The following is a 20055-nucleotide window of genomic DNA, read 5'->3' as shown; positions in this document are numbered from 1 at the left end:
TAAAATAAAAACTTATAGTTTTGTTATTGAAACTTAACGACATAAAATACAACTTCCAAATCTCGTATTTTATTTGCTCCAGACTGAAATAAAAAGGACAATAACGTTTCATAATTAAACTAACGCTCAAAGAATTTAACAACCGTTTAAACTCCCATAAAAAAGCTTCAAAAATGTACGAAACTCACTTACGACATTCTTTCTCTAATACATCAGTACAAACGCCTTAAATGCGAGATATAAAACTTAGGAGTAATGAAAAAGGGCGTAAGTACAATAAGGGCTTACAGGCAGCCTAAAGGAGTCAAATTGTATTGCAATAAAAGAGGGTATAAAAAGTTTTTATTGAGTTCAAGTAAACGCTGAAGGGGCAAGTGAAAGTTCAGAACATTACTTGCGAAGGCGCGTTTCGTTAAAGGTATGTTTGAAATCAGATATCTTTGTTACCTATTTTAACTTTGTTATGACATCGATGATGTGTCAAGTAGTTTTGTTAGACCTCAAGCAAAATCAAAAAATTAAATACCTACGTATACATGGATATACATGGGTATTATACAGGCTTTTATAATGCTAAGCCAGCAACAACTATAATTATTATTTATTTTATAACTGATAGAAGTGAAAGGACACAACGAAGTACTTTTTTTTAATTAAACTAAATTTACATTTAAACAACTCGTGTAAGGATAAACATACCTGATTGTTTGCAATTCTAACTGTAGGTATATTACATATATTTCTGTTTATAATTTACTAAAATATAAACCCGTTTTTTACGACACAAGCCTCGTTCCGAACGACATTTTCAAACCCAAAACATAAACCCGTAAAAATCCAATACAATCCAATATCAGCTGAAATATCAGACCGTCAGCAATCGCATAAAAACTAAAAAACAAAAGCCAACCACAGGCCATTTGTCGGCCTGCCGAATAGCCACCATAAAAATTTCCCGGCCTAGAGCGCGAAATGGTCCGGGACGAAATCGCCCCCTAGGGAGCAAACACTATTCGAGCACATTGGTTTTTGTACCGTTTGCTGACTTGCACTTGGTAACGATGGTGATGGGTTTCGTTTTGATAATGTTAAGTTTGTAGGGATGTGGAAATCTGAAATTATGTTTTCAAGTTTTAACTAAGCAATCAAAATAAAATAGCTGAAAAACCAGAATCCTTAAAATAGCAGGATGCCGGTAAAAAAAACATGATTTTTTCCCATTATAACGATCAAAAACTTACGTATGTCTACTTAAAAGAAGGCTAAACTATTGTGGCTGTATTAGTTTTTTTATAACATGACCACAGTTTGAAACCAGAATAGCATTACCTTTTCCCATCGTAACACCAGCAAAATGATAGTTTTGACACACTCCCAAAAGGTCAGGTCAATCAGACCCAAACTCAATTATCTGTCCAAGAAACCCCACGTTTCGGGGTATTCCACCGCTTTACGAGGGACAAGGGTCCGGAGCAAGGCAACTATTGAGTGACTGAGTGTTTTGATGGCCGCTCACATTTAACAGTTGAGTAGACAAGCCTTTTTCGGGTCGACTGCGGCCTAGGGTCGTGATAATAGTAATCTTCGGGGATTGAGTGATTGTAATCAGAGTTTGGGATTCTTGCGAGTTTAGGAATGGCGACATTGTTGTGTTGTTTGGCTGTTTGCGACACATCTTACTTTTGCTTTTTGGTTTGCATTTATTTTGTTTAAAATAACTGATGTTTTTAGTTTTGTATAAGTAATTTACGCCTACGGCAACATTATTGTTTGTTGTTACGTTTTATATTTTATAAAAATGTTTTGACATCCCAACTATCTCAATTGAATTTCCTTTAGTCTGAGTGTTAGTTTAGCCAATTCGAATCACGACAATAGGATTGTCTGTGTCGACAAACTAAATTGCAGTCAAGTGAATAAACTCTTTCAACTTCAAATGAACTGAGGTAGGCCATACGAAATTATGAAGCTTATAGTAAAGATAATCATAACCTTGTTAATGTTTAAATTCCAGTTACTTTGCTACTAACACGTCTAGTCTACAGAAGCCGCTGTGTGTGTTCGAATCTAGCCTGAGGCACTTTTTCGTTCATATATTTTGATTATGACATCCATTCCGGTTTAAAATATGTACGTCACCTATGTTACAAGACATTTCTGTGATCGATGCGGCAAGAAATGGCAGTCGCAGTCAATGTATTATGTAGACCCTCAAAATACCTCCTTAGACGCTGCAACTATCATTTACAAAGATGCTGTGGCCAATGATAATGTTACCAGTATCGAGTTCCAATTTTGAAAGAAGTAGCTTTGTGACAACCTCGATTTCTTTCTCAGCATGCGACTGCCATCCAGTGGGAGCGAGCGGCAAGACCTGCAACCAGACGAGCGGGCAATGCCCGTGCAAGGACGGCGTGACGGGCACCACGTGCAACCGCTGCGCCAAGGGCTACCAGCAGTCCAGGAGCCACATCGCGCCGTGCATACGTGAGTAGCAACCCTAGTGAAGAACAAGACATCCAACCAACCCAACAGAACCAACCAACTATTTCCATCACTTGAAATATATACATAAAAGAACTTCATAAATTGTAGACGCGGTCAAGTGTTGAGCAGTAAGCGCCATTCATCCCCTTTCTAGTTTCTTTGCTAGAGCTCCTGATACGACGCAATATTAATTTTCTTTTTAGTGTGATTCATATACTCACGTTCCACGGCATCTTCTTCCTTTAATTTTTCTTTTTTGTGTAAAAAAATTTCACCTCGTATCAGGTGCCCTTACATGTTACCTTTTCTGTTTTTCAATCATCATGCACCATCACATATTTATTGTCCTGATCGCTGAAGAGGTGAAATCTGCCAGTCAGGGCATGATGGGCTGAAATTAATTAAAATCCGATGTCAAGCTTACTAGTTTTTAATTGTCCGAAGCCGGAAATATTGTAAATTTTTCCATTCATTTAAAAATTCGTAATATTGCTGCTCGGTAAAAATTATTATGTACAGCTTGGCAAAAAATAGTAGAAATTAAAAAGTGGCAACATTGTAGTGTCGTCCCTTTCAAACCAATTTATATAAGAAAACGGACGACACTATTTATTTATTTATTTTAAACTTTATTGCACAATATAACAAATAAAGTACAAATGGCGGACTTAATGCCTAAAGGCATTCTCTACCAGTCTTGTCACTACAGGGTTGTCACTTTTTAATTTCTACTCTTTTTTGCCAGCTGTATTATCTGTTTTCTTAAATATTAAAAACATAAATGAATACATATCTGTTGCCAGGTATCCCTCGAGTGGTGACAGCAGTACAGGCCATGGAGGCAGTCGACGGGGAGCCGGCGCGCGGTAAGTAGTAAGTGGCCTTCATTGCACTTCCACCATCACGAGCGCGGTCACGATGAGAATGATGATGATGATGATGATGATGATCATGATCATAATGATGTTGATGAGAATGATGTCGATGATGATAATGATTTTTAGGAGAATGATGGTGATGGCGTTGATGACAATAATAAAAGGAAAAAGTTCACATTTCTTACGTAAGATATTGTTATTTAAATTATCAATAGTAATATAATACAAAATTATTGCTGTTATATTATTTTTCAACTTTTCATTCCTCCAATATAATTAACTGAAGTAATTCAGAGTAAATTTTTAAAACTTCATAAATAAGTCAATAATTAACAATTCTAAGCAGTTACAACAAAATTAGCGATACATATAAAGACTTAAAATAAAATTATATAGTCTTACTTAGATGTAAAGACTTCTGACACACAAACACAATGTACAAAGCAACGCAACATTAGAAACCGAAAATGAATTATCTTAACTTATTATTTATTTGATAACTGACAAATAGCACCGATGTATTAAAAAATCATCCGCCATTTCTTCAACTCACTCAACTTTTCAAAAGTCATCGTGATCGCGCTTTCCAAGGAATGACCGTATCATTTTCAATCTAATAAGTTTTACATTTCTCTAGATTACTTCACTGCCATCTCATTTCCTGCTAATATCTGCGGACGCGATAGATTTCTGTCTGAAATTGAATTCTGCGAATCCATTTCTAATTTAGGTACAGTTTTAATTTAAAATTTATGTTGAGGACGATGTTGTTTAGTTTTGGATCAGTTTTTCTTTGAAAAAAAAAGTTTTCATAATCAATTATTTTGGTTATTTACATGTATAAACTTTTTTATTTCCTTGATATCATATCTCGAGGTGAATTACAGTCAGGAGCAGAAGTAGCTAAGCGGACCAGGTGTCCAAAATCTTTCACATACGACTTTTTCCTTAAAAAAAAGTTATGTCCAGATCATTCTGAAATACTTGCCCGCTTTTCTACCTCGGCTACTCACTGATACCGTAGATTTCTTAGGTACGGAAGAACTTATAAAATTAGAGTCAATAAATTTCCCGGATATATGTAGATTTCTGCAAGAAATGTAGACATAAACTCTTGGTGGGCATTTTCTGAAGTGACCAATTGGCAGTTTTTATTGCCATTAGTGCACAGATTTCAATCTCAGACACATTAAAATCGAATATTTTACTTTAAAGCCCCTTTATTGGCAATAAACGCAAATACGGTCGTTCTCATTCTAATTGATTTGCACATTACCTTTTAATTTACGTCTCGGGACCGATTTTTATCACCTTTTCAACCACATGAAGGTTTTCGGTTTATGCCGTATCTGGTTGAAATCTCAGAGAGGCACGCTGCTTTTGGGCATAAAAAGGCAGTTTTAACGATCGGAAGGATAATGCTCGTGGGTAAAAGGGTGACATAAATGGGTCTTAACTTGAGGCTATCTTTGGGAAAAGTATACTAATTGTTTTATAAAGCAAAAGGGTATCTTTTTGTTTTATTGTAACTAGGGTTTGCACGACGGATCCGAAATGTATGGGAAGATCCGCGGATTCGGATCCAGATCCGGATAATTTCATACATTCCGGATCCGGATTGCAAACCCTAATTATAACTAATGACTTGGCGATTTAGAATAACCATATATGACCATTCAATTTTCATATTGTAATATGGATATTTTACTTACCTGTCATTTTGTACAGGATTATTGAATTGCTTTCCTGAAGATAGTCATGAATCGACAACTGTTTTCTCAAGCTCTTAGTCACTTTGAAACCCCTTAACAGTAATTTGTCTCGTAAAGTTTTTCAAGATTTCATAAAAGTTTAATTAAAGCTAGGTTATAATTTTACGAAGTCTTGCATTAATCCAGTTGCTATACATATGAATATTCCTTACAAGTTCCTCTTTCCCGGCGTTCTTGCCTCATCCCACCCTGAATATTTTAGCTATGAGCTTAAGAAAACTAGTCGTCATTGATGTTGTTGAAAGTTCGTTCTAATTCGTGCTTTGTTCAATCATTCTCATACATTTTCTTTTGTTGTCAGTGCCGAACACGAGGTAACTTCATGTTTGTCTGTCTTGTATCGTCTTATAGTATAATATATGTTTACACTCTAAAAAAAATTTGGTTGGCACTATCAATATCTTGATAGTCGTAATCAAGCATCTTGATTCCATACGAGCCTAACAAGAACTTAGACACATCAAATAAGGTAATTCTGATTGCTATTACTATATCTATGTAACTGAACCAATTAAGATCTTGTTCAATATTTACACGAAAAATAATTATGCTAACTAATTGATCCTAGCAAGATCAACTAAGGGCTTAATAATTATTATCATGAAAAGTTACTGTACCAACTAATACAAACAAGTCAGTTTAACTAAGATGTAGGTCAATATTAACATGAAGAATTACTGTATTAACTATTTGACCCAAATAAGTTCAACTAAGAACATGATTACATCGACTAATGCACCTTATTAGCCTGAACTAAGATATTGTTAAATTTGAATCTCAATTGTTTAATCATTTCAACTAAGATGTAAATCAATGTTAACATGAAGAATTACTGTATCAACTATTTGACCCTAATAAGTTCAACTAAGAACATGATTGCATCGACTTATGCATCTTATTAGCCTGAACTAAGAAATTGTTAAATTTGAATCTCAATTGTTTAATCAGTTCAACTATGAAGCTTGTCTAGTACAATATACCAATCTTCTTCAATTGTACTATGACTCTTTGTCTCATTTACTAAGACATTTCTTTCAGATCTCTACTTTTTATGTGCACCGTGCTGAATAATGCTGATCCTCGTACTCATATTATACTCAAGGTCTTAAATGCTAAGATGTACATTTATTTCAGATCTTTTTGGCGATCGACCTAGACCGGTTTAGCCTTACAAACACGGGAGGAGGCGTGCTCGTGAAACCGGTCTAGGCCGATCCTCAAAAAGATCTGAAATAAATGTATATCTTAGTATTTAAGACCTTGAGTATAATATGAGTACGAGGATCAGCATTATTCAGCACGGTGCGCATCAAAAGTAGAGATCTGAAAGAAATGTCTTAGTAAATGAGACAAAGAGTCATAGTACAATTGAAGAAGAATGGTATATTGTACTAGACAAGCTTCATAGTTGAACTGATTAAACAATTGAGATTCAAATTTAACAAAGTAAAGTTTTATGAAAAGGGGGTAAATGAATAAAACAAAAAATATATATAATAAGATGTTATTTATTCATCTAAACATTTAGAAAACTAAACGTTTTACATTTAAAAATCGAACTTTCTTTTACATACTTTACATATATATATTATAATTAACATTCAAAACGGGCTACAAATATAATGACCGTTTGGCGTACAACCGTCGATTTCCCTCTTATGGGTACCCGTTGGCGGCAGGCTCGGGGACGTCTGTCGCCTACACGAGGGTCCCTGGGATGGCCAATACGCAAAAAATGGCGCACTCTTAGAGAAGTAAAGGGAAACAGTTCCTCCGAAGTCGAGTCCGCAGTTCGGACAGCCGCTGGCGGGGTTTCGGAAGCATGGTCCCGATCGTTTCCCGTGCCTCGCCTTAAAGCCTTGAGGCGGCCAACAGAGGGGTTTTACTGGGTGGACCTGGGGTCTCATTAGCCCACAACAGGGATTCCCACATAACCATCCCGGCCCGTCCCCGCGCCGGGTGGTATGCGTAACGCATTTGAACTGCTATCAGTTAAGGGGTTAGGTTAGATTAGCACTTCCTCCATGTTGCACATACACTATTATACATTAGGTACACAAAGCAAAGGTAACACGTTCACTGTTCCAGGCTTGCCGTGAAATAAATGCACAGGTTTATTTCGTTGACGCGTACTTGAATGACTAAGTAGTTGAATGCTGAACGTTGAGGCTGAGACTAGCTAGTCCCCGCTCGCATCGCACGGTCTACGCCGCAGGGGCGCGGGCGGGGAGGAACGCGGGTGCACCGGCGCCCCCCTACTTATCTCTTGATTGAACGGATTACCTGATTATTTAATTTAATTATGAAGAAAATCGATTTAACAAATAATTCTTAATATAATAGAATATTAGTTTCGTAATTAATACAATAACTTGATCATAATGGGATTGAATGTTTTATCTTCGTTGTTCTAAATATTATATGTTTAGTTGATTAAAATACCAAGTCTTATGTAAATCAACAAAGACAAAATAATCACATAAACTATTAAAATGTTCATAACTATTAACATATTTATCTGTTTTAATTAATTTGTTAAGGATTGAATCAACCTACGTTACATAATTATGCCAACAAGTTAATGATAGATGCAAAGTATACAATTGTTAGGATTAATAACATACCTACTTTATTAGTTCAATCACAGATACACTTATTGTTTTAAGTAATCAGCTTTCTTTGATTTATATAAGATCGTTATTGTTATAATTAACTTAACGTCAACTAAGAGAAAACTGCTCTTAGTTGGTCTTCGTTTTTTAGAGTGTACATTAAACTAAAGGCACTCCACCAAATGCGTAACATGCGTGGTATTCCCTACACATTATAATAGGGGTAGTCAAGGTTAAAGCAACACAAGCGATCTGACAGCTGATTTACGACACGTGCGCTAATTATGCTACATTACGCATCTGGTGTGGTTCGGCCTTTTGAATTGATTGAATTTGTACTTAATCTTTCATAACAAAATCTCCGACTACTTGTCTAGATTAGGTAAATATATTTTCCTCGTATTGTCATATCTCTCTGCTACATATTAGCTATGAAGCTGAATTTGGTCTAGAATCTAGATAATTTATTATTGTTTTTCATCAATCTTTAAACTTTGGCATATAGATACCCCGTATTACTAAAACTGGAGTACCTACATCCTACATCAAACCATAAGCCAGAGACTAGCATTACTTTAAGCGGCCGTAGCACAGTCGCATTTTTATTACCTGTCACCATGCCTGTCACGTTCTAACAAGTATGTAAGTGCGAAAGTGACAGGCATAGTGACAAGCGATAAAAATGGAACCATGCTGCAACCGCAGATAATTGGGGTAATATGGGGTGTAATGAGTCTGAAATGTTGCAGCGGCGGATCAGTGCGGCCGGTGCCGCGCCGGCGCACGCACGCTAAACCTCAACAAGTTCTGCAGCCGAGACTACGGTAAGTTACGTCTTTAAAATAAATAAATAAAAATTCGTTTATTAAAAGAAAAAAGATAAAATAACATAACTAGCTCAGTGGTCCCACACTAGGCTAGGCCTGTGTCGTGGTGACCGCTCTACAGAATTGCTAAAAACATAAAATTTAGGGGTATCCTCTAAAACTAGACTTTTCTTTTACATGAAAAACTATGCTAAAAGAAGTACATGCAAAACTAAGACATGCTAACTAATACAATTTTTATTTAAATTATATTTACAACTCCAACTGAGTACAACATAAACGTGATGTGTGTCATGTGTGAGTATGATGTGTAGTGTTTGTGTCTGCTACATCAATAACTGACATAGACTGCTAAAATTAAAATAAAAACCTTACTTTTACCGTAACCGAATGAAAAATTGATTAAGGGCCCTTTTAAAGGTATTCGTACGTGATGTTCATGAATGTATTTAGCATAAAAAGCCCACACGTCTACTCCATTAGATCGGTATTAAATTACTTCCTGACTAATCCTCGCCCATGCCAAGCGACAGTTCCCATATTCGCGTGATTGATACCAGTCTTTGCTCTTTACTGAAATACTAATTACACTTATTACCGAACTGTTAGAACGGCGATACATCACTAGACAATCAGTCGTTTGAATAAATTGGCGTGTGGGTATCGCATTAGCTTGACGTTTGTAGTTTGGTTAATCGGGACGGAAGGTGTGATGCTTTTTACGGTGAGGTCCTTGTCGTAAAAACAAATTGGGGTCTGGGTCTGGGACGTAATTATTGGATTCAATATCAAAATGTTAAAATCTTTAATTCTACGAATCAATTACAGATTTGTTTGTCCCAGCTTTAAACCAATTTTAGTTTCCGGGATAGAGATGGCATATAAAAAGTATGGCAAGGGAGAATACCTCATAATAAGTAATGAGATCATTAAAACCCTAGAGATGGTTATAATACCTTTTATTAAGTATAAAACTCCCGCCTTATTCAACAAAAAAACCCTTTCCTCACAAAATCAACCTTAGGGGTTGAATTTTAAAATATGTATAATTACATAGTAGCCTCTACAACGTCTGAAGAATATACGTCACCAACTTCAAGGTCCTATCTTCATTGATTAAAGCTGCGCTTCTTGTTACGCCTGCGGTAAAGCGTTTCACCATAAATCGTCAGCAATGGTTTAAAAGGCCAATGATGATGAGTCCATCAGTATATATCTATATAACGGGGGTTCCTTTGTTTCCCATAAAGTTTTAAGTCACAATGTATTGTTTGTCATATTATCATTAGTTATGACTCAGTTTTATGAAACTGAAACCGTTAGCTTTTCAGGATTTTCGTAAGATTATCCTATATATCGGTTAGTTAGTTTAGGTTTGTTTTATGGCAATCCTGAAAAGTGACGCGTTTCTGAACCAAATAAATTATGACTAATGTAAGGGTAAAAACACCAGAGCACCATTTATAACAATATTTATTAGAGAATCACAATATATGAGAGTTAGGGACTTAGGTAATACGTGACGCCGTTTAGGCGCAAAAACCGATCTTCTAGATGACAGACGTCATAGTGCTGTCACAGAGGTTATTGTAGTGATGTGAAGACCGCTAAATTACGATACCGCCTTTTAGCTCGGCCATCGCCTGACCCGACCGGCGCCCCGAAGGTCACTGTCATCACGCACTGCAGCACGCCACTGAAGTCTGCCACAGCCAACGCAGTCGCAGCAAGCTGGGTCTTCACCAGGTGGATGTAGCCTCCACCAGTTCAATATTCTGCGAATTGAACAAGCACCTTTTACGCTCAGCCGATATACAAGCCTTGGTCCTTTTGAGTAATTCGACTCGAGTTCCGTTGAAACGGTCTATTTCGTTATTGTCAACTTACACCAAGATATTTAGTTCTATTTCAGTCGAATTGGAGTAAGGGCTTAAGCCGACTGAACCAAATGTAAGAAAGCATGACCAGGCTAGGTACCAAATAATCCGTGGTGTTAGGATATGCAAGTCTGCTCAGCACTTGCTTGAAATACACAAAAGGCTTAATTCACGTGCATATGACACCAAGAGGATATAAATACCAATTAATTAATTATGCAAAATAATAAAATATTGCGATGAGCGTGACATCTAGCGACAGGTAGATAAACCACCCCCTTTTTTTGTAACACCATCTAACATAAATTATTTTCTTGTGAATAACGTCATATAACTTTGAAGGATTTATTAGATTTTGATAAATTTCTAGCATGTATACCCATGCAGCTAACCCAAACCTTCCATTGAGCGGTGCGTTCATACTGACCGCTTAACGTAACAATGACTATTGTGTCGTTTTAAAAGCAAAGACTTGGAACAAACTCACAATTGGCTTCTCCGTTATAGGATGTAAGACTCCCTCGCATGCACGCACACAAATGCGTACAACTCGTGAGAGGCTAACATGGGACACGTCTCATGCATGTGCGGAGCTGCCTAGGCTAGGACACCACTGCCCTTGTAGGCGCAACGACCGTAGAAGTCAGCCCTTCACGATAAGGTTGTCACGGAGCCCGGTGCACGCACTCGCTCCAACTGGGTATTTCGAACAGGCACTCCCTCCAACTCTACTGGATCCGGTACTTCGCCAGCGATCCCTAGAAGGTATAAGTGCAAGCAACCCTTTCAAGGTAACCTTGAGATCATCAGTCTTAAGGTCATTAAAATATCCTTTTGTAAACAAGGTCTCAAGCCAACCTCTCAAGGTCAACAACAAATAGTACGATACGATATAGATAAAACATTTATCGGTAGTAGAATAATGGTCCTCTTAAGGATAATATCATATCGCATGCAATGGTCCGCCTCTTAAAGCCTGCACTGCAGATACCAGGAACAAACTAGCCTGTTAAAGATAGTCTTGTATCACATGCAATGGACCGCCTCTTAAGGCCTGCACTGCAGATATACCAGTAACAAAATTAGCCTATTAAGGATAATCTAAGCTCACATGCAACGGTCCGCCTTTTAAGGCCTGCATTGCAGCAAATACCAGTAACAACCATCCTCTTAAGGATAGTCTTATATCACATGCAATGGTCCACCTCTTAAGGCCTACACTGCAAATACCAGTAACAACCATCCTCTTAAGGAAAGTCTTATATCACATGCAATGGTCCGCCTCTTAAGGCCTACACTGCAAACACCAGTAACAACCATCCTCTTAAAGATAGTCTTATATGACATGCAATGGTCCGCCTCTTAAAGCCTACACTGCAAATACCAGTAAACAACCATCCTCTTAAGGATAGTCTTATATCACATGCAATGGTCCGCCGTTTAAGGCCTGCACTGCAGATATACCAGTAACAAAATTAGCCTATTAAGGATAATCTAAGCTCACATGCAACGGTCCGCCTTTTAAGGCCTGCATTGCAGCAAATACCAGTAACAACCATCCTCTTAAAGATAGTCTTATATGACATGCAATGGTCCGCCTCTTAAAGCCTACACTGCAAATACCAGTAAACAACCATCCTCTTAAGGAATGCAATGGTCCGCCTCTTAAAGCCTACACTGCAAATACCAGTAACAACCATCCTCTTAAAGATAGTCTTATATGACATGCAATGGTCCGCCTCTTAAAGCCTACACTGCAAATACCAGTAAACAACCATCCTCTTAAGGATAGTCTTATATCACATGCAATGGTCCGCTTCTTAAAGCCTACACTGCGAATACCAGTAACAACCATCCTCTGAAGGATAGTCTTATATCACATGCAATGGTCCGCCTCTTAAGGCCTACACTGCAAATACCTGTAACAACCATCCTCTGAAGGATAGTCTTATATCACATGCAATGGTCCGCTTCTTAAAGCCTACACTGCAAATATCAGCAACAACCACCCTCTCAAGGATAGTGACAAGCAACAGGCCGCTCCTTAAAGCCTCTGTTGCGATTACCGGCGCCAGGAAGTAGCCTATTAAGGATAGCATCCCTTGCCAAGACTAAAGTAACAGCCCTTCTTAAAGAGCACATAATAATTAAAGCTCTATAGCAGACATTGAAGAGAGTAAGTAATATAAATAAAATAATCACTCAGTTCTCAATCCGAGTGTCTAATAAAAGTAATCAAGCACAATGTGTTTATTTTAGTCGGCAACCCTGTTAACAAAACACATAAGTATGACAACAGTACCCCAGTTCTAAATCTGGGATAAAACAAAATCACAACTCGATTCCAAACTCGAGAGTAAGTAATATAAATAAAATAATCACTCAGTTCTCAATCCGAGTGTCTAATAAAATTAATCAAGCACAACGTGTTTATTTTAGTCGCCAAACCTGTTAACAAAACACATAAGTATGACAACAGTAACCCAGTTCTAAATCTGGGATAAACAAAATCACAACTCGATTCCAAACTCGAGAGTAAGTAATATAAATAAAATAATCACTCAGTTCTCAATCCGAGTGTCTAATAAAATTAATCAAGCACAATGTGTTTATTTTAGTCGCCAAACCTGTTAACAAAACACATAAGTATGACAACAGTACCCCAGTTCTAAATCTGGGATAAAACAAAATCACAACTCGATTCCAAACTCGAGAGTAAGTAATATAAATAAAATAATCACTCAGTTCTCAATCAGAGTGTCTAATAAAATTAATCAAGCACAATGTGTTTATTTTAGTCGGCAAACCTGTTAACAAAACACATAAGTATAACAACAGTAACCCAGTTCTAAATCTGGGATAAAACAAAATCACAACTCGATTCCGAACTCGAGAGTAAGTAATATAAATAAAATAATCACTCAGTTCTCAATCCGAGTGTCTCATAAAATTATATCTCAGTTCCTAATCTGAGAATATACTCGTAGTCAGTTCTTAATCTGAAAACGGTACCTGAAATAACAGCATTTGCCCTTAACATGGGAAATATAAAATAATAAGCAGTTGCTACTATGCAACCAATTGTAAATGATCATGTGCAACTTGGCTTGCCTCTTCCGTGCCCCTAAATAAAGGCAACACTCTTACTATACCACATTGAACTACAGTAGAGCCTGAACAGAAGTTCATGTTATCGAGGTTCCTCTCTTACCCAGGTTCGCCTTATCGAGGTTTCACAAATTGTATTTTTCAACCATCATGAAGTGTATATTGATAATGACCAATCAGTCAAATCATGGCACATATTATATGCTTAAACCATAAAGCTTCCAATCCCAAGACACACATGGTTGATTTTCTCCAGCTGTGCATGTGCATTTTATGTGTAGATAACTCAACACATCATCATCCAGGTTAACTTATACCTGCACAAAACTAAATAATTTTGTTAAATGCCATGCAAGCACACATTGTAAGATAAATGAGTTCATAACATAATAAACCACAATTTATGCATTTTTCAAAACAATGAAATACATACTTAGTGAACCCACAAAATTTGTGAAACATATTATTATTTATAACTTCTGATTTATGAAACCCAGAAGTAATAAAAGTGTACTGTTTATTAATGCAAACGGTACCATAACACACTACAAGTTCAGACGAAAACCGTCAATAACTTCAAACAGTAGCTCATGACATGATATTCTTCAGTCAATGTTCATTAGCAGTGAATGGGTAAAAATAGTTATTTGGAAAGCTTTAACCAAGCTATTTACCTTCGTTTAATATTCATCCATTTAACACTTAACTGACCGGTACGTTTAGAGTCCAGTAGCACTTGTATGTAAAGACATGTATATCATATAGACCGTCAATATTCATATTGACTCCTGAAAGTATTCACCTCGCTTACCATTAGCAACAACCTGCTTTACCAGTGTCATACTCAGCTCAGTAAGTATCTAGTTCAATATGTCCATCTCTTTGACAAGATTAAACCTTGGAAACACCTATAATCATACTTCATCGGTGCAAGTATTATAAAATTATGGTCAAAACTTCACCAGCAATAAAGTTTTGTTATAAGGAAATGCATCTGAAACATACTGTTAGAACACAAATGATTATCATTGTCAATAACTCAAACACTTGACAATGTCATGCCAATAACTTTCATTAGTTTGGTAAGTCTGTTTAAATATATGTCTTTGGTTCATTTTATAACATGACATTTTGTGAAAAATATTTGCAATGCAAACTTAAACCAACATCCCAATGAACAAAACAACAACCACAACATACTATAAGCTGTATGCAATTAATTTGTATAAACATTCATAAGATTTTTCATACATAGAACCAATCAATAATATATACAGACAGAAATTTTCTCAGCATCTCAAATGATTTACTGCCTTATTTATCAGTATGTCTGCAGCTTAATGTTAATTGCAAAGATGCAGGAGGTTAAATGTGATATGAACTGTCTTTTAAAATATTCAGTCCGAGGAGGCTCCGGAAACATGGAGTGACTACATTTGTCACAGACACTACTAACCAGCTTGAAATAAATGTCACCTTTCGCTTATTCACAAAGCGCATTTTACTAACCACACACAGTCAATGTAACACATACTGACCGTTAGTATACATGTACAACATGAACAAACATTTTATTTCTAAATAAATACCTCATTTTCCATGACATCGGAGAATAGCCACTTATCAACATATTTTCTCCATATATGAATTATGAGCACTAGGACATAATATACCTGGCATCCATAACCAATTAACTTTGAAATATTACCCATGTCCATTTGGGTTCATTATAGAGGCCTGACCCGATAGTCACTCTAGTGCGTTCAACGGTATGGTCGTTCAATTCAAGAATCATTGCTGTCAAATTTCTGGAAATTACACAAACCAAAAACACACCAACAAAGCATTATGTCAGTTGCAATAAGCATGTGTAATATCATACACACACAGATATGAAACAACAAGTAATTTCTCCTTATTGTTGTTAACCAATATTCCAGTGTTTTTGAAAACTTGTAATCTATTTTAATTTGACTGAAAGGATAAAGTATTAAATAGCACTCATTGTTAATCATGAAAGCATAATACCACCATACATATAGCATCAATCAAGGCTAAATTTACATTACCAAACTTGTTTTATAATATGCTTTTTACTTGAATGTAAATTTCACCATGACACAAACTTTAGAAAATGTTCATAGCATTTTTTTTTTAATATGTCATGTAGACATACTTAATCACATTATGTTATGTATCTGAAAGCACATAGATTACAAAAATAACACAACATATAAGTGAGGCAGTGAATATTTACCACTATGGCCCCGGAGCACTGTTAGGTGTTGGATCGACAGACTTCTTACCTGAGTTAACTTTTACCTGAGTTACTCTATAATCCCAAGGATTTATTTCATTCATACCAATATCAAAATTCAATTGTACCTAATGGTATCTGTCAGCTTATGTCTTGTGATCTTCTGCTGTGAATATTGTAATACATACATGCCAGCAGCTTTATTACACTGTCAATATGTTTTATTTTTGACAGTCATGATCATTGATGTACATAAACTGAAATAGGTATCTGAAATCAAACACAAAACACACAAAACACACGGCAAAGGTACGATACGCCAGCCAATAGCCGGCACAGGTTAGTTTTTAGGTTATTCTTGTAGGTATGATTTTGACACCAATCTTGGACTTTGTATATTTAAGTCCCTAACTGATGAGTGGTGTTGGTGCATTTACTCATTACAAACAGATTAACGATCAGAACAATGAAACAAGGAAGGACTACGCGCGGTAAATTTCGTAATGTCAATTTCGACAAATTATATCGTAGTAGGCGGGAATCCACTATCCCACTTCTGAAGCTGTAAGGGTAAAAACACCAGAGCACCATTTATAACAATATTTATTAGAGAATCACAATATATGAGAGTTAGGGACTTAGGTAATACGTGACGCCGTTTAGGCGCAAAAACCGATCTTCTAGATGACAGACGTCATAGTGCTGTCACAGAGGTTATTGTAGTGATGTGAAGACCGCTAAATTACGATACCGCCTTTTACTAACGAAAATGCGGGCAAACAATACATTATGACTTAAAACTTTTTGGGAAACAATAGAGATCCAACGGGGCTGTTTTATTTAGATAGATGAACGCTAATTCGTGTTTGCAGTCATAATGGGCAAGGTGGTCGGGCGCGAGGCGAGCGCGCCGGGCGACGAATGGGCGCGGCTGCAGCTCAGCGTGCAGGCGGTGTACAAGCGCGGCCCGCGGAGCCGTCTGCGGCGCGGCGCCGCGCCGCTCTACGTGCGCGCCAGGGACCTCGCATGCAAGTGCCCGAAGCTCAAGATTAACAAGTAAGTGTATTGAAATCCCCAACCGGGAAGCCAAATTCCAGACGCATGTAACCAGTACTGAATGATGGAAAGCGGTGATTAGCGGCCCTCAAGATTAACAAATAATTATTTTATCTTCCTGGCAGGCAAATAAGATTCTCTGAGTATAAATATCAGACCTTGTCTACAAGCCCCAGCTTAATAATTGGGTGTTTAACAATCTCTCGCCCTATCAATACTTAAGCTAAATTTCTGGTGTAATAAGCCAGAGACGGTACGTGTGGAATGGGTGGAAAAGGACAAATAATTAGCCTTATATATAGCTTATAGCTAGCTTCCAATGATTCAAACTCGAAATTGACAAACGTGCACGTAAATGTCAAGATGCTTACGTTTCTTAATAGTTAAAGTATAATACGAGGACACATTCATCCGCTTTATTCAAAAATTTCTATTCGCAGGTCATACCTAATCCTAGGAGTGGAAAAGGAAGGAGCCTCATCAGGAATGCCAGGGCTGACGGTCGGCGATCGGACCCTGCTGCTGGAATGGCGCGACGACTGGCACCGGCGCATCCGACGTCTCCAGCGCCGGGCTATCAACTGCCACTAATGTTGCAAATGTGGCCAACTTCAGGTCTCGTAGAACCTTGAACAGCGAAAATGTCGAATCAATAGCGGTGCGCGGCCGCCATTTTGTAAAGCATTCGCGACGCCATCTTGGCGACGACTGTAATAACTTGTTTGACGTTTAGTGGTAAGTATTGTCCGATTGTAGTTTATTGCCACTACCCTGTTTTGCGTAGTAACTTTTAATATTCGCCAGTTTTTACTCATAATTTTTAATACCAAAAATATCTTAAATCGTCTTTTCTACTTCCTAGGGTTACGTTATAAAAATGTACATTAAAAGATTTATTTATTTAACAAATTTAAGATAGGGCTACCGATTGTTTCGTTCCACTTGCATTTTTGTATAATTGTTACTTATGGAATGCATGTTATTATAATGTAAGTACAACTAACGGCGTCGGATTTACCATGTTGATGGAATCGTGGTAAATACATAAAATACTGAATTTTCATAGATCTGACACGGTGACAGATTATCCCTATGTTTTGTACAAGGGAAAGTGTCATTAAGGCCACCGAGTCAAGAAAAATCATAAAAATGAGGTGTTCGTATGTTAATGATATCAGTACTTATCGATTGACAAGATTTGTTGATGTCTTCTCGTTCTGGCCTAACTTAATTTCTTATGTCGTGTCGATTGTACAAGTTAGATTTAGGTCACTCACGCGATAGTCACAATGGTTTATATACCTCATTTATTAATATAGACTTATATCGTTAAGGGTTACATATTTAATTTATGATAGCTTAGATTTTCTACTTGCGCAACTTATTATGAAAATCGTGTTCGATTATGAAAACCAATGGGCTCGTTTTAACTGGGTGATATCGGGTTTGAATGAATTAAATGCTTGATAACCTTATCAGTTTTAAAATACGAACTCAATTCAACTAGCTACCTTATTCTTGCGTAGAAAGTGACCAAAGTCATGTGAATATTTTAAACTAATCAGCCAAATCGCAAATAAAAACTTTTTGCACTAAGAGTACTAACTATAGAGGTCAATGACCTCGAACCATAACTGCCATATAAGACTGTTAATGTATGAAAGAGACAAACACAGACAGAATGTGTCGCGGTTTCGCTCCTTTCGTTAAAATGTGCATTTTTTTATTAGATATCTTGTATTCATTTGTGACTTTGGTCATTTTATCGCGAAAGTAATACTAATAATCAAGTAGATTTTCATTAAGGTCTGTCCACCATTTATTTACCTTTTTCTAAAAGGTTTTGTTACTAAAGTTATAATTGGATAACTTGCTTAAGGCTTTAAATTATCGGTCTAAATATCTAAAAATTTAATTTAATCTGCTACAAACTCTTGCCAAAGCAGTGTACAGTTTATAAAATCATGTCTTGTTTTTCTATCTCTTTGAATGTTTAGGCCTCTGTCAGACTGTCACTTTAATTAATATTACCTATATTACAAATATGTATGGTGAAACTTGGAACCAGAAGAAAACTACATATGTCCACAATAATGTATAGGTAAAATGACTTAAACATTGGGTAATGATGGATACTTACAGTATAAAAGTATGTAATGACAGTCGGCTAAAATGTCCAAGCAATCTCTAAGTACCTACATGAACAATATGCGCCTATGAAGGTATGTACAGTATTATTAGCTTTACTAAGTTTAAATATTAACTATAGGGCCGAATCTGAAACTGTGACGTCATTTTCTGTATTATAAAAATTCACATATTTTTTGAAGTAAAAAACTTCTTTAGCGGCGCTGTGCACTTTTTGAGATGGGGAAAAAATGTTAAACTCGAGATAGCGTAAGACGATCACGTGACCGTAAGATTTAGATGGCCACTCATTTAGATGTCATTTAAATCAATAAAGAAAAACTCAATGACATTACATGAAAAACTGTTACATGTACCTAATGTCATTGAGTTTTTCTTTATTAATTTAAACGCCATCTAGTGAGTTTCGCTTTAACTGGTATTAATATAACTCGAGTACTACCAGTGCTGTGCTTAGGGGTTTCAAGTAATTAACGCTAACGCTAGATGGCGTTAACCTCAATTATACATAGTGCATTTTGCACTAGTCATTGAGTTTTCACTTCTGCCGGCACTCCCTGACTGCAACCCGTTGTGATGAAATAGACACAAAAATCCCTACCTGAATGTTTCTTTCTCCATTATCCACAAGATAATGGCTAAACGAACCATTTCACCGTTACACTATTCTCGCATTCCCCAGGTGCAAATAATACACAATCACGACAATTGAGCTGTCAAAATTACACGCCCGTCTAAAATGACGGAAATCACCTGGCTTTGACATTCAAATTTGAACTTTGTAACTAGTTAGACAAGTTTGAGAGTTGAATGGAGTTGCGGATGCAGTTAACATAAGTTATTCGGGAGTAAATTATGCATGCGAACAATGCTGCAAATCATCTGAAGTTCTATCGATAACAATCGGTTGCCAACAATAATCTGTGATTGGCTGAACAGCGAAATCCAACAGTTTAACCTTAATCTAATCTAAATATTCTTTACAACAAGGAAAGTATCTAAAGAGAGTTACATACATACCTATACTATAAAT

The 20055-nt window shown here is 36.7% G+C and overlaps 1 protein-coding gene across 2 annotated transcripts in view; it reads left to right on the top strand.

The window, feature by feature from the left end:
* The window catches only part of LOC134651940 (netrin-B-like), a 273691-nt gene extending 255242 nt beyond the window's left edge, over nt 1–18449 (top strand). The window contains exons 3-7 of one of the 2 annotated variants that reach the window (XM_063507068.1): nt 2338–2487; nt 3291–3353; nt 8499–8573; nt 16691–16874; nt 17315–18449. In XM_063507068.1, the coding sequence (XP_063363138.1) occupies nt 2338–2487; nt 3291–3353; nt 8499–8573; nt 16691–16874; nt 17315–17465 (623 nt within the window). In that variant the 3' untranslated portion in view covers nt 17466–18449. Of the gene's footprint in view, nt 1–2337; nt 2488–3290; nt 3361–8498; nt 8574–16690; nt 16875–17314 lie in introns of both variants that reach the window. The other variant, XM_063507067.1, reaches the window with a different exon arrangement.
* Nucleotides 18450–20055: the final 1606 nt, after the last annotated feature.

Source organism: Cydia amplana, chromosome 11, assembly GCF_948474715.1.
Source record: "Cydia amplana chromosome 11, ilCydAmpl1.1, whole genome shotgun sequence".
In the NCBI taxonomy this organism is placed as follows: Eukaryota; Metazoa; Arthropoda; class Insecta; order Lepidoptera; family Tortricidae; genus Cydia; species Cydia amplana.
This window is presented reverse-complemented; position numbering and strand designations above follow the sequence as displayed.